The sequence below is a fragment of the Piliocolobus tephrosceles genome, chromosome 9 (genome assembly GCF_002776525.5).
Source record: "Piliocolobus tephrosceles isolate RC106 chromosome 9, ASM277652v3, whole genome shotgun sequence".
Lineage (NCBI taxonomy): Eukaryota > Metazoa > Chordata > Mammalia > Primates > Cercopithecidae > Piliocolobus > Piliocolobus tephrosceles.
The window spans coordinates 17,013,031-17,028,100 of record NC_045442.1 but is presented as its reverse complement, the minus strand read 5'-3'; the positions used below and the strand labels follow the sequence as shown (position 1 = coordinate 17,028,100).

The 15,070-nt window shown below is 49.5% G+C and overlaps 1 protein-coding gene across 2 annotated transcripts in view; it reads right to left on the bottom strand.

The window, feature by feature from the left end:
* The window catches only part of HSPA12A (heat shock protein family A (Hsp70) member 12A), a 179,634-nt gene that overhangs the window by 4,431 nt on the left and 160,133 nt on the right, over nucleotides 1–15,070 (bottom strand). For both annotated transcript variants that reach the window (XM_023224298.2, XM_023224299.1), the window contains 5 exons: nucleotides 10,484–10,655; nucleotides 6,415–6,501; nucleotides 5,780–5,884; nucleotides 4,136–4,394; nucleotides 762–865 (listed from right to left, as the gene is read on the bottom strand). In XM_023224298.2, the coding sequence (XP_023080066.1) occupies nucleotides 762–865; nucleotides 4,136–4,394; nucleotides 5,780–5,884; nucleotides 6,415–6,501; nucleotides 10,484–10,655 (727 nt within the window). The remainder of the gene's footprint in view (nucleotides 1–761; nucleotides 866–4,135; nucleotides 4,395–5,779; nucleotides 5,885–6,414; nucleotides 6,502–10,483; nucleotides 10,656–15,070) is intronic.

The following is a 15,070-nucleotide window of genomic DNA, read 5'->3' as shown; positions in this document are numbered from 1 at the left end:
CTGCTAAGTAGAAATGCATTTTAACAGATACATGGTGATAATTTTAAGTAGAATTTGGTTTGCATAAATGAATACTCCTAAAGCTCTCCAAACTGTGGTTCTGTTGGGTAAGTCAAGGCAGGCTGTTATAAATAGAATTCTCTGATTTTCATAAAAATCCCATCCCACTCCTAGAGAGTCTGATTTGGTAGGTGAGGGATGGGATACTGAACAAGGTCCCCGGTGAGTCTGCTATGTGTCCGTGGGTACTGCCACCAATGTAGCAGGATAATGACATGACCAGATTCCATTTGCCATCTTGCAGAACTTCCTTTGGTTCACACAACAGTTCCTTCTTCCCTAGCAGGGTGAGGATGTCTAACATGTCCCAGTAAAGCAAAGAATATGCATTTCCTAGGGCCTGCTACTCTCAGGTAACATTGCCTCAGAGCTTCCAGCCCTCTGATCTTTTTTGTTGTTTTAAAGTTTTGTTTGTTTATTTAATTCTTCCTCTTTGTCATTACCAGCTCTCTGACTTTTGAGGCCAAATGGAAAGCCTGGATGCTCTCAGCAGCTTTGCAATACAAGGAGAGGGATCCAGAGGTTGCCCAGCAACCTCTCCCATACATGGCCAAGCCCTGCCCAGTCCTGTGGGGCCCTTGCCTGTGGCTCCCAGATCCAGGCCAACCTGACTCCACAGGCACCAGCTGGTGATGCTGGAAAAGTCCGTCCCCTTTCTCAGTTCTGCCTTGCCGAGTGGCCGAGCCCTGGCTGATACTTACGGAGATGCTCAATGATGCTGTCGATGGTCGGCTTAAAAAGGGCATTCATGGCATCTGGACTCATCCGCAGCATCCCCTGCGAGGACCACTTCACAAAATCCACACTGCAGGAGCATAGCACGGAGAAGAGCAGGCAGTGAGGGTCTACATGATACCCAGGCTTATCTGCATACACATGCCCTGGCAGAACATCTGTCACACTTAGCAGGCAGAAAGGGGGTTGAAAATCAAAAGCACCTTTGGAAACCCTAAACTGCCAGGACCTGGACGCTTAGAAGCTCAAAAGCTAAGACGTAATCTCTTCTCTGTATCTTAAGTTTGCTGTGACCGACCTTCCCCTGCGATAGTGGAGGCCAAAGTCTAGTGCAAAAGACAAGGAGATAAAGGGCTCACTGTCTCTTTTGCAGGATCACACTTTGAATCCAACAATATTTGGATTCAAGCACGTTAAAGGCTCCCTGGAGAGTTTATTGTACTGCTACTTATGGCTATAAATGTGTGTGCTCAGGTGCATGTCCTCAGCCCTCCAGGCACCTGTCAGGTGACAGAGTAAGCCTAATTATACTAGGTGGCCCTCACGGTCTCTGTCCAGAAGCAGCAGTGTGGAGCAGAGAGAGCCTTGGACAGGAATCCAGGATTGTGGGGCTCTGGCCTGGCCATCACCACTGCGGAGCTCTGGGACTTTGGGCAGATTAGACTCCATTTTCTCCAAGCCCTGTCTCCATGTCTGGAAGTCAAGGATAACTGCATTTGCCTTACCTCCTTCACAGGGGTTATTGTAAAGATGAAGTTAAATGCCATGTCTGTGAAAACACTCTGGAAACTTTCTGGCACTAAGCAAATGCCAGGGACTGTGTATTCCCAAACCCCGCCTGTTCTCAGAGGCCAAGCAAATGGCGCCTCTGTCCCTGACGCAAAGCACACACCAGCAGCTTCCCAGCCACACGTCCTAGATGCTGGATGGGAATCTAGAACGTGTTGGAAAGGAATCCTTTCCATGGCATAGGCCAAAGGACAATGCGGTATCGTATGGAACGACCCCATGGCTGGCTGTAGCCCGTTTCCTTAGTGGGAGGGTTGACAGGCCCCAGAACTGTCAACCTGTGCAGGTAGGTCTTGGGATTCCACACAGAGGACAAGTGCCCGCTGTGGGGGACCAACAGGGCAGAGAACATCAGCCCAGGAAGAGGGTCCAGACTGGCCCTGCTCCAAGGGCAAGAAGACCTGACATGAAATCTGCTTTGGTTTCCACTAAAAGGAACCAGGGCTGGGCCGATTCCGGGCCTGGGGTAGGGAATGTACAAGATGAGCCAAGAGTGTCTTCACATACAAGAAGGCAAAGACACTGTCGACCACCACAGATGTCGTGTCAAAGGGACTCAGAGCCAATGTGAGGAGGCTCCTACTGGCCGAGATGGGACAGTTTGGGTGTCAATAAGGATGGAACTGTCATGGTTTAAAATACATTAAATCCTTACATTCTTTTTTTTTTTTTTTTTTTGGAGACGGAGTCTCGCTCTGTCCCCCAGGCTGGAGTGCAGTGGCCAGATCTCAGCTCACTGCAAGCTCCGCCTCCCGGGCTTACGCCATTCTCCTGCCTCAGCCTCCCGAGTAGCTAGGACTACAGGCACCCGCCACCTCGCCCGGCTAGTTTTTTGTTTTTTTTAGTAGAGACGGGGTTTCACCGTGTTAGCCAGGATGGTCTCGATCTCCTGACCTCGTGATCCACCCGTCTTGGCCTCCCAAAGTGCTGGGATTACAGGCTTGAGCCACGGCGCCCGGCCTAAATCCTTAAATTCTTAATGATACTCCCCTCATACCCTCACAGGAGGAAAAATTCATTAGACACTTTGGTGGATACTAGGAAATTGATTCTTTTTTTTTTTTTTTTAACTCATAAATGGAGGTTGAAAAGCAACCCATTTATCCTGTCTTCCCTAAGTAAGCTGTAGTTCAGGGCAACCAAACCACTGAGGAGCCAAGTTTCTCTCTCTGGGAGTATTCTAGCAAAATAAATGAGAAGGAGTGATGGACCAAGATGGTGGCCACGTGGCCGCCCCTAATGCATTAGTGAACCAGACAATAGTCATCAATGGCTGCTAACATCACAAAAGGAGAGATGGGCAGACACTTCATGTCCCCTGACGGGAGGCAATAGGAGGAGCCACCACCCATCAGGCAGATATGCCAAAGATTCAAACTTGAATCTGATTAAACCTCTAAGTCAATCTGCCAACTTGCAAAAAGGAAAAAAAAAAAAAGCCACAGGATAGAACTGCTGTGTAACACCATGGACGTGAGATAAGCAAAGCCAAGATTATAGGAAACTCCAATCTAAGGACAAACTACTAGTTTTGCCATCTAATAAATTGTGAAGGAAAAACCAGGAGGGGAACCTATGTTAGTGGGACTCAAGGGGCGTATCAGATAGCTGCTATGTACAGCCCTCATTTGGATGTTGATACAGAGTAAAAAAAAAAAAAAAGAAAAAAAAAAAGAAAAATGTTAATGTTAACTAGATATTTGATAATATTGAGGAATTACTGTTAAGTGTTATCATGGTATTGTGGTTGTGATTTAAAACTTGTCTCCTTTAGAGGTACATACTGACATAGATGAAATGATAATCTCTCTAAGATCTGCTTTAAAATAATTGGATTGAGACTAGCCAGGAACTGACCAGTTGTTGAAGCTGGACAGTGGGGTATTTTACAGGGTAAATGTCTGACATGTTCCCTTACAAAAGGTTTATTAGAAAAAGGTAATTATGAAATGTGATAGGTAAATCCATCTGTAGTCATCATTTCATGATGGATAGTATATATATATATTTAAAATGTTTAAGAATATTAAAAATCTATTATTTTTATCTATTTTTTAAAATTCAGCTTTAAACCATCTTCTACATTTTGCAACAAGCTGAGACACAAAATCAGTCAAGGGACTCAGAGTGGCAAGAAACCTAGACTCCCACTGGATTAATTTCACAAATATTTATTGAGCACCTACTGCATACCAGGTTCTCTGCTAGACACTGGGGATACAGCAGGGACCCAAACTAAACTTTGCTGCTTTCATAGTTTCTCTGTTTTTAGCAAACACATAGATGATACTTGCCAGGTCCCAGGCATTGTTCTAAGCACCCAACATGTATGAATTCATTGCCTTCTCACAACAACCCATGGAATAATTATTATCCCTATTTTCCACGTGAAAAAAAAAAAAGCTGAGGGAAGAGAAGTTGAATCCCTTGCCCAAGGTCACAGAGCCGGTGTGTAGGACTGGACCCGGAAGTCCACACTTCCTTCCTCTCTCCCATCAGCACAATCCACCCACTAGAATGTCCAGAGCCCGAGGTGATGAGCCCAACTCACTTGCTTTTCCGCAAGGCGTGCTCCACACTGTGCCCGCGGAACTTCTTGTAGTAGTCAATGAAGGAGAAGGGCAGGGTGATGTTCAGTGGGTTAGTTCTGTCTGGGGCGGCCGCCCTTTTGCGAGACTCAAACGCAATCATTAAGTCAACCCACGCTGCAGGGCGTTTGATTTTGAATTGTTCAATAAAATCCTCTCCAAATATTTTATACAGAAGTTTCTCGAATTCATAATCTACTCCTAAGGATCCATAGGGTCCGCCTGAGTTGAGAACAGAAAGGGAGGCTGTGGTGTTAAAAACCACTGGAAACCCAATCCAGACTCTGAGAAACACGCCCACCTGTTCATCTCTGACCCGCTTAGCAATGGGACTGCAGCTATAAGTGTTTACTTACACTGCAGAACCCTGCGCTGCTTCGCTTTCCATGCGAAAAAACTTTTCCCTACAGAAATCTCTTGTCAGCAATCTTTTATTCTTTTATTTTTGTTTTTTCTTTTGTTTTTTGTTTTTTGTGAGACAGAGTTTTCGCCCTTGTTGCCCAGGCTGGAGTGCAGTGGCACAATCTTGGCTCACAGTAACCTCCGCCTCCTGGGTTGAAGCGATTCTCCTGCTTCAGCCTCCTGAGTAGCTGGGATACAGGCCCACACCACCATGCCCGGCTAATTTTTGTATTTTTAGTAGAGACGGGATATTGCCATGTTGGTCAGGCTGGTCTCAAACTCCTGATCTCAGGTGATCCACCTGGCTCGGCCTCTCAAAGTTCTGGGATTACAGGCATGAGCCACCACTCCCAGCCAACAATCTATTTTAAATCAATTACATTTTTTTTAAAAAATCAATACTTTTATCTAACTAAGATCATCATGGTATTCCAACCTGACATCCAAGGGTGGGGGGAGTAAAAGCAGCAGGCCTGGCCTTGTCCCTGTGTGATCCTCTAATTACTCATTATCCTTCCCTCCAGCCTCCCAAAAGGGAAACAGCATGTTCTTTGGTTTGGCAATCTTTTTTTGAGAGTCTCGCTCTGTCACCCAAGGTGGAGTGCAGTGGTGCGATCTCTGCTCACTGCAACCTCTGCCTCCTGGGTCCAAGCAATTCTCCTGCCTCAACCACCTGAGTAGCTGGGGCTACAGGTGTGCACCACCATGCCCAGCTAATTTTTGTATTTTTAGTTGAGACGGGTTTTCATCATGTTGGCCATGCTGGTCTCTAACTCCTGACCTCAAGTGATCTGCCAACTTGGCCTCCCAAAGTGCTGGGATTACAGGCGTGAGCCACCACACCTGGCCAGTGGTTTGGCAATCTTGATCCAAGACAAGGTGAGGCCTCCCTAGAAAGTTCACCTTAGCACAATCATGGGCAACATCAAGTTACCATCTCATCCTTTCAGAAACCAACGCCCTTGGCCAGGATCTGAAACAGGCTCGCTTTAGGCCGAAACCCAAGTTGTGGTGGTTTGTGTTTTAAAGAATGTTTAATTGCATTTTGCTTTCCAATTTCAAGCAGACATTACTATCCTCCACCGCCTACGATCCCACATGTTAGTGGCATTCAAGAGAATAAAACAGAGTTATCTGAAACAAGTGAAAACAGAATTGCCTGGAAACGGCTCAGGTATAAGAAAATCAGCCCTGCAGGGGCTCACCTGTTGCTTTATACAGTTCCTTAAGGTGTCCCTCCGGTAGCCGGATCTGATGGACTGTCAGGTCTACGGTGCCACCGCCACTGTCCACAACCACATATTTGTCACCTGGCACAAAAACAGCCATCTTTTACACAGTTTGCTAACCCCATCTGAAACAAGCTGGTGGGTGGTAACTAGGTAGACCCAGCTAAGTGCCCTCAATACTTCTCATTAGCACAATGGTTTTGCTAATTGGCAGCCCCAGGAGTTAACCATGACTAAAGAGAATGCAATCTGCCCAGGAGGACATTCAGGCATGGATGATGGCAAACCCAGGTGAGTGAATCTAAGATTCACACATTGCTGCATACCTGGTACGTACTTAGTGGGCAGTTTCCTGCCACGTGAACAGTGAGTGCCCTAAAATCATCTGCGTTTCACATAAGACTTACTCTGGAACTGATCAGTTCCAATCCCTACTTGGTTTTACAACATGCAAAATAACAGCTCCCAAAAGAGCTCTCCCTGTGTGAGTGGTCTTTAAAACCCGCTGAGTTTGAACATTTTCCAAAAGTGCAAAAGGGACAAATGGGAATGGCTTTTCGCAAGCAGCACAGGAAAATCCAGCAAGAGCAAAGGACATTGAAGGACGCTACCTTCCTCCAGCTCGGACCAGATTTCTCCTATGACATTCTCCACCAAAAAGGTCCGACTCTGCCGATTACGCCGTATGTGTTCCTTAGCTAGTGGCCGACAGAAAGAAAATGACGACGGGTAAGAAAGCATGAAAAAGCAGAGAGTCATCTGCAGTCAGTAGAGGCAACAGCATGAGGAGATTTAGGGATGGAACATTAGTGACATTTGACCAAAATAAGTCAATACGATGTCAGGAATCACAAAGCCAGTTCTTCCCAGAGAAAGCAATTTCTACCGGCCTTCCTCTATTCCTCGGCTTAGCCTGTGCCCAGCTGAAAAGCCTGACCTGATGAGATTCTCACAACCACCCTTGGAATTAGGTGGAATTATTATCCTCATTTTCCACGTGAAAAAAACTGAGGGACGAGAATGTGGTCAAATGTGACCCTACCCTGGTCACATTTTTTGGAGAATGGGTTAATGAAATCGCCTAGTTTCCTGGCTTTGCTGCCCCAGGGAGGAAGCTATCTGCCAAACAGCCTGCAGTGCGTTCAGTTAAACAATTCCACATCAAGGAATTTTGTCTGATTCAAGGAATTTGGGGTATGTTTTCCTAACATGGACCCTGGATAAATGGACTGGGGGCCAGATCTGGACCCAGCTGAAGCCAATATGCATTGCGGCCACAAGGTGGCGCATCTGGGCCTGGCAAACCCCTGTGCTGCCTTTTCCATGAACACAGGGACGACCTCCGTTCCTGCTGTGGCTTGGGGTGCTGAGTGGCGGGGACGTCTGTGTGGCTGTGACAGGGCACAAATCATTGTCCCTATGTTCCGAGAAGGAAATCAGGTCAGGAGAGGTTAAGGGGCTTGCAGTTCCCACAATTCTTTTCTTGCAGTCTGAAATGAACCCTCAGACCTTAGGCCCTCGTGCCTTTGAGATTTAACAATTTACAGGGAAGGTGGAAAGAGCAGAATAATGGAATGTTTCGAGATGAGACGGGTGCTGTGAAAGGGCACCTGGGGGGCGGCAAGGCACCGCCAAGGTGGGAGTTTGGGCAAATCGACCCTGTGGGCTTTAGTTTCCTCGTCCATAAAATGGGGATATTAATAGTTGGCTTAAATTCCTCGTGGGCAGAACAAGGACTGAGTCTCCAATGTATCATCAGCCAGCACACAGTAGGTGATAATGAAGGCAACACGCCAAGTGTGAGACTCAGTACTCAGCAAATGGTAGCGGTGGGCGATGGAGGGCAGCCCCTGATGTTACAGGGGAAGGCTTCGCTGTCCGTGGCTCTGCTGCCCCATCCCACAACCTCGCCCCCTCCCAATATTCTGTTGTTGTTTAGTCCCTAAGCTGGTGCTGCTGATTTTGAATTGTCCTAGAAACCCCTCTGCTGCTGGTTATCCAATAAAGCACCCTTGACCCTCTGGCCTCTTTCAGCAAAGAACACAGTGTTTACAAAACAACTTCTTCCCTGGGGATTAGAATTGCAAACACCAGGCCAGCTCCAAGTTCTTCTAAATCAGGGCCTGGTTTAGAGTGGAGAGGGAGGCATCCCTTGATTAAAGAGTTCCTGTGGGCCTGGGAGAGCTCCCCAAACTCGGGGCCTCTCTCCTGCTCCCAACACGGGCTGCAGACTTTGTAATGAGCATTTGGTTTTCTTTTTTTCTTTTCTCTTTTTTTGAGACAGAGTCTTGCTCTGTCGCCCAGGCTGGATGGAGTGCAGTGGCACGATCTCGGCTCACTGCAAGCTCCGCCTCCCGGGGTCACGCCATTCTCCTGCCTCAGTCTCTCGAGTAGCTGGGACTACAGGCGCCCGCCACCACGCCCGGCTAATTTTTTGCATTTTTACTACAGATGGGGTTTCACCATTCTAGCCAGGATGGTCTCCATCTCCTGACCTCGTGATCTGCCCGCTTCGGCTTCCCAAACTGCTGGGATTACAGGTGTAAGCCACTGCGCCCGGCTGGCATTTGGTTTTCTAAAGCCATCTAGATGGTTTAAAAAATGGCATTCATAAAATACAGCCAAGCGAGGCTAATACGACATGTACTGAGCTCTCAAAAATTAGCCAAGTTTTCAGGCAAATTAAGCCTCAGATTGTGAAAAATGTATCCTTTATTGATCCCATTCAATCCTTCATGAGTAAAATCATGCTGACAGCAAACCCTGTGATGCTGGGGCCGAGCACCAGCTCCATTTCTCCCCGTGGCACCCACTGGCCTTCAGTCACGGAGGAGCATCGAGGCATCTCAGGTACTCCTGGTTAAGTGCTCTGCCAGGCTCTCCCCAGACGGCACTCGTCTCCTGGGAGAGAGGTTCTCATTGTAAAGTGAGGCTGTCACCAAACCCACTGCCTCACTGCCCTTCGGAGGGGCGGTGCCTGACAATTTGAGGATTTCAAAAACCAGGAAGACCCTCTGAGCACACAGAGAGAGCAAATTCCACAAGCCACAGGACAGGAACACAGAGCAGTGTGGGGGCAGGTGTGATACATTAAGGGAAAGGAAACCAAAAACTCTTAGGGAAGGCAATCTTTCAAAAACAGATGTTCCCCCTAAAATGTGTTATACTCACAAAAAGTTAAAAACAGCTATTCTAGAATTAGCTACTGGTCATGAATTTGTGTTTGTGAACAACATGAAGAATCAGCATGTAAGATATAAACTTAGTCTTTCCTCTTTTTTCCAGTGAAAACAATGAAGATTAAAATTTAAATAAACCTCTGAGTATTCAAAATGTGAATGCATTTGATTTAGTCAGCAATAAGGCTAGCCTCGGTGAGCCTTGAGGAGGCCGAGCATTGGTAGAAAGGGGCAAGTCAAGTCCTCAGATCTTAAAGGGAAGCTCTTTCCATTCATTCTGGGTAAATCAGATCTAAGGCGTGAGCACACCGCTCCTGGCGGGCTAGGGCAGCAGCCTGGTGACAAGGGAGTCTTTTGCTACTGCTTTGTGGCTGAGGTTCCCAGATTCCTAAATCTTGGGATTGAAATACAGACGGGGGCGGGGGGGGGGGGGCCTCTGGGGCAGAGTTGCTTCTCCCAAGAGCAAGAGGGGAGGCCTGGAGGAGGCAGCCTGAGACCATCTAAGCAGGAATACACATGGGCTCAGGGTGAGCCTGGCCCGGTGCCTTGGGAAGTGCAGGGACGGGCCTTGGGTGTGGGGTCCAAAGAAAAGTTGGGAACAAGCTTGTGGCAGGAACAACTCAGCAACGGTCCTCACTGATGCCTTCTTCCCTCTCCTCCTCCCAGGCCTGGGGCGTTCCGGTGGGGGATGGGGGTGAGCATGGGTGACAGGTGGGTATCTGCCCTCAAAGCCCTCATCTGGAAACACAGCTCAGAGCTGCAGTGCCCGGCGCCACCCCCACAGTGCTCCCACTTAGCGCCCATGCTCACATTGGTGCCTTGACCCTGACAGGGCATGTCTGCAAACCCTATAGCCCTCGACACACCCACAGAGCCCTGGATACCAGGGAACCAAGTTCCATGACCAAGGCCATGACCCACTTGCCTGCAGGTAATTATTAAAGAGAAAAAGCTTTTTAAAACCCCATCCTGAGTCTCCCTAAGGCAGTGCTCCTTCCCACAGCTAAGCGAGCATCACCTAGGTCAGGAAAGTCAGCTGGTTTCATCTGCATTTTAAACTCTCAGCGAAGACACATAATGAGCTCATCACACATGAAGCAGCCCAATGAGTGAGTCAGCAATAAATCAACAGTCTTAATGGAGAATTAATAACAGGCAATGGAATTAGATTAAGAATCTGTTAATACACAAGAAAGATTAAGAGCCTAGTACAATGCAAGGCCAAGAACTGCTCTCAGGCTACCGTCAGGTTCTTAGAGAGAAGCTCCCCGTCCCCAGGCACTTGGTGGGTGATGAACCAGGGTAACCATGCCTCCATTTATGGGGGTCCTTGGAGGGGCCAGGTAGGGGGGCTGAGTAGAGAGGTGCTTAAAGCCATCTCCTCCTGGAGTATCCTGATTCTTCATTGACACTAAGTGCCTTTAAAATCATCAGAGGGAGAGAGACATCCAGGGCTTGGGAGGGAAGGAGAGCAGGAGGGGGAGAGAGAGAGCAGAGGTACCCTGTGTAAACCCAGCTCCTACTGTGTCACTGCCGCTGTACCCATTGACGGCTGCCTTGCTGCTCAGCTCAATCATCTGGTGTAGCCGCAGCTTTCGGCAGTAGATAGAGGCCGCCTCAGGCTCCAAGGCAATGATGAGCTGCTCCGAGTTCTCAGGCGAGACCAGGCCTGCCTGGAAGACAGAAACAGAGGCTGGGACCCAGGGCCCCCTGGGCCGGCCTGCTCACAAGACACCCATGAGTGGGTTGACATCCCTAAGGAGGGTGCATTCATGCTGTGCTTCTGTGGGACATTCTCTACACAGTCCTCTGCACAGTGTCATGTTGGGGTGCCTCGGTACTGGGCCCCAGGCCAGATACCCAAACACCCCAGGGTAGCCAAAGAAAATGTACAGGCACCCTGGGGAAACACCAGGAGCTCTGGCTGGGGGGCCTCTTGCACTTGGGGACTGCTTGGTTCACAGCTGAGCAGCACCATGGGGAGGGGCAGGGGGAATACGGACTGTAGGATGCACACGGGCTTCCACGCTCCGGTGGTTGGAGGCACGGAGTTGCAGAGACCCCAAACTTTCCAAACCATCACAGGGTGGGAGGCAGGTGATCTGTTCTCAGTTGTAATATACCACACGGTCTGACCAAATCGGAGCAAACCCCTATGTTTGGTGGCCTCGGAAACAGACCATGGCTGGGCCTCAGCAACGCAAGCATTTGATTTTGCTATCTGGGTAACCGACCTGATATCTCCAGAGCACTAGGAGGGTTCCTGAGATTTGCCTACTGGAGGTGTCAGATGAGCAGTGGCTCCAGGAGGAAGCCCCTCCTGGAATCCCATATAGTCCCTCATTCTCTAGAGTGCGGTTGAGTCAGCAAGCAGGTATCTTACTCAAAGCCGCCACCCTTTAATAGTTTTATTATATACATATATCACATATGGTAATGAATATTCCTTTAATAATCTGATCCCCAAGTTCTCATCTATGGCTTCCATCTGCAGACATTTGGGGCCTTAGCCTGTAGTAGGCAGAAATGCTTCTGCTCTGTGACATCTGACCTGTCCCAGTCACCACTCCTGTGGGCCTTCAGAAGAGCCAGCCCAGGAGGCCCTGGGACAACCCTTCTGAGGATGCTCAGAGAAACAGCCTGGCTGGGCCTCTAACCAGCTCCCTGGCACCTCTCATGGCCTTGAACTGCAGGAGGCCCCACGTGCTTCTGGAAACCATTCAGGCACACGGGTGTCCTCGGTTGCCAGCCCAGTTGCCCACGGAAGCACACTTCATCCCTGCCACTGCCATGCTGCTGACTTTCTGCCGTTTCTTAGGAATCTTGGGATGCTGCCTTCATACCATTCCTACTGGAGGAAGGCCTCGAGTTGTATACCCCTGGGGTTTAGTGCATTCTTCTTGCAGACCAGGTTCAGAAGGTCTCCTAATGTCACACACACACAAATAACCTCTCACCAGGGGAAGCCAGTCTCATCATGGGCAGAGGGGCTTGGGAGGTTCAATTATTGGGCAAGGAGGGAAGGGGATTTTCAGGAATTGAATGCAAAGTGGCCAGGTGCGGTGGCTCACACCTGTACTCCCAGCACTTTGGGAGGCCAAGGCAGGCAGATCACCTGAGGTCAAGAGTTCGAGACCAGCCTGACCGATATGGTGAAACCCCATCTCTACTAAAAATACACACACACACAAATAGCTGGGCATGGTGGGGGCGGCACCTGTAATCCCGGCTACTCAGGAGGCTGAGGCAGAATTGCTTGAACCCAGGAGGCGGAGGTTGCAGTGAGCTGAGATGGTGCCACTGCACCCCAGCCTGGGCAACAAGAGTGAAACTCCATTTCCAAAAAAGAAAAAGAATGCAAAGGACCTTCAGGGCTATTTGTCAACTCCTTCACTTTATGTAGAAAGAGAAAGAGGGTTGCCCACTGTCCCAGTTTGCCCAGGATAGAGGGATTTCCTGGGATGTGAGACTTTCCGCGCTAAAACTGACACTACCAGCAGGCAGGTGACTGAACATCTTCACTCTGTAAATACCAAATGCCTCAAAATGGCAGAAACATATTTGGAAGCCTGACTTTATAAAATCAGGTAAGAACCACCACTCTCATGTCCTGTACTGTCCGCGGCGAACCCTCTTCCCATCACTAGTACCCTCCACTACGGCCAACCACCCGGGCAGCATCAATGCCCATCAGCTCAGCCCGTGGGTCAGAGAGGCTGGATCTGCCCTTAGGTGACATCGGTCAGCAGGGCCCTGACTCAGGTGCGTGACAGGATTTCCCACTGCCCCCTATTCAAGCAAGTAAAAGTCCGCCCTCCCCAGCTTCACCCTCACAGGGTCACATTAGACATCCTTGGCACAAACATGGCTGGCGGTTAAAGTGAAAGAAGACGTGGCTGTCACAGGTGCAGTGCCCCCGGGAAAGGTGAAACCTCTGAGCCTGGATCCCAAGGGCCCGGGAGGAAGAAATTCCAAATAAGACCAAGAGGGACCCCTTCCAAGGGACAGCTCCTGTGCTGATTCTTCCATCCTTGTAGCTTGTGGAGTCAAGGACCTCCCAGGAGAATAGAAGCTCCAAGGGGAGGCTTCCACAAAACGGGGTGAGGAAGAAGGGCCAACTTGCTGCAAATAAGCTGCCGGGCCTGTATATATACAATTCTCCTCCAAAGTTCAAACTTGAAAACAAACTGAGGGCGGGGGCAGACCCATGAGTGGAGCCCAGGGAGTTGGTGTGAGGGAAGAAAGGCAAAGACCCAGACGCTACATTACGGTTGCCACGTCCCACTGGGATGTCAGCCTGCCAGGTGGGACTTGCGGCAGTGAGGCCCCCTGCAGGGCCAGAAAAAGCAAGATGGGCCTGGGCCACGGCAGCAGGGACAGGGATGGGAAGGGAGAAAGGGCGCCATAAGCTCTGCCACTTGCCCCCTCTTCCCACACCATAAGCTCCACCCCCATCCTTCTTCTCACACCATAAGCCCCACCCTATCCCTCTTTCCACACGATAAGCTGTGCCCCTCATCCCTCTTCCCAAACTGTTAAGCTCCATCCCCATCCTTCTTTCCACACCGTAAGCTCTGCCCCCATCTCTCTACCCACACTACCCCTGAAATTGAGCAGGAACTCTGACTTAGATGGGAAATCTTTATATGGAAAATTAGATCCAGCAGTCCAGAGGGGTGAAGAGCCCTGTGTAAAATTCTACAACTCGAGAGCATCCGAGTGTGCCTGTGTGCAACTGACAATCCAACAGAACTGCCCTCCGCCCAGGACACTCTCACATCCCTGAAGACACTCAGGCTGCCCCAAGTCTGTGGAAAATAGCTTGGCCTGGCCCCCTCAGGGGAGGCCTTTCATCTGTCCCTCTCCAGCTGGCTGGCCTCAGCTCCACAGCAAAAGCTTTGGCCTGTTTCCACAGGGGGTTCCCCACTGTACCAGGAAGAGGATGCAGGCAGGAAGCAAAGGTGAAGAGAACCCCACTCCCAATGGGAGGAAAAGGCAAGGTCACGGCTCCAGGCAGTGTCTGGGAGGCCCAGGACAAAGTAACCACACTCCTTTGCTTCCACCAGCTCCTGTCCAGTGAGGGGCTGTGTCCCACCCACAAACCCCCATGGAGGTCACAGAAGAGGGCTGAGAAGGAGAGGTGAGAAGAGGCAGCAGACTCTGCACAAATTTAACCTCCCCAGGAGTCCCAGAGCTGCTGCGGACTCTGAGAAAAGGAGGAAATGCTAAAGCATCGCCCGGGCTCTCAAAAACCCACCTGTCTTTCTCTCTGGGCAGAAGACCCAATGCCTGGAAGTGTAAGCTTCGTTTCTGCATTAACACTTGCAGCCACCCTCCACAGAAGCCCTCCATCTGGCAGCCCTCAGCAAACCTATGGGTCTGTTTGCCTGGGATCACGCCAGGTCAACTGCAGCCGCAGAATACTCTCTCTGTCTTTGCTAATTCTGCCTTCGGAGAAGGTACCTCATGGTTACTACTCCCGCGTGAGCCCTCCCTCCACTGGGGCCCCTGCTAAGCACTTAACATATTCTGTCTCCAGTCCTATACACCGAGCTTGTCCAACCCATGGCCCACAGGCTGGGATGACTTTAGATACAGCCCAACACAAACTTGTAAGCTTTCTTAAAACATGATGAGATTTTTTTTTTTTTTTTTTTTTGCGATTTTTTTTAGCTCATCAGCTATCATTAGTGTTAGCGTATTTAATGTGTGACCCAAGACATTCCTTCCTCTTCCAATGTGGCCCAGGGAAGCCAAAAGATTGGACACCCCTGTTACTAACAGTGCAGATACATGTAGCCTCTCCCGCAGGATGGTGGATTTTCTAACGGCAACGCTCAGTTCTTCTTGCCCCAGAGCACACAGTAGGTGTTCAGGAGGTAGCTGTCGAACGAATGGACCCACCAGCTCTCCAGCCAGCCTTTTTTCTGCAGTTTCCTGGCCCTCATCCCTGCATTCCACAGACATGACCTGGGGATGGATTCTACATACAGGAAGTATCTGAACCAAGAGCATATGCTGCCCCATTTGACTCCTCCAAGAATTCGGGGCTGCAGGAGCACCATCGTGGTAGCTTTTTAGAGCCTTC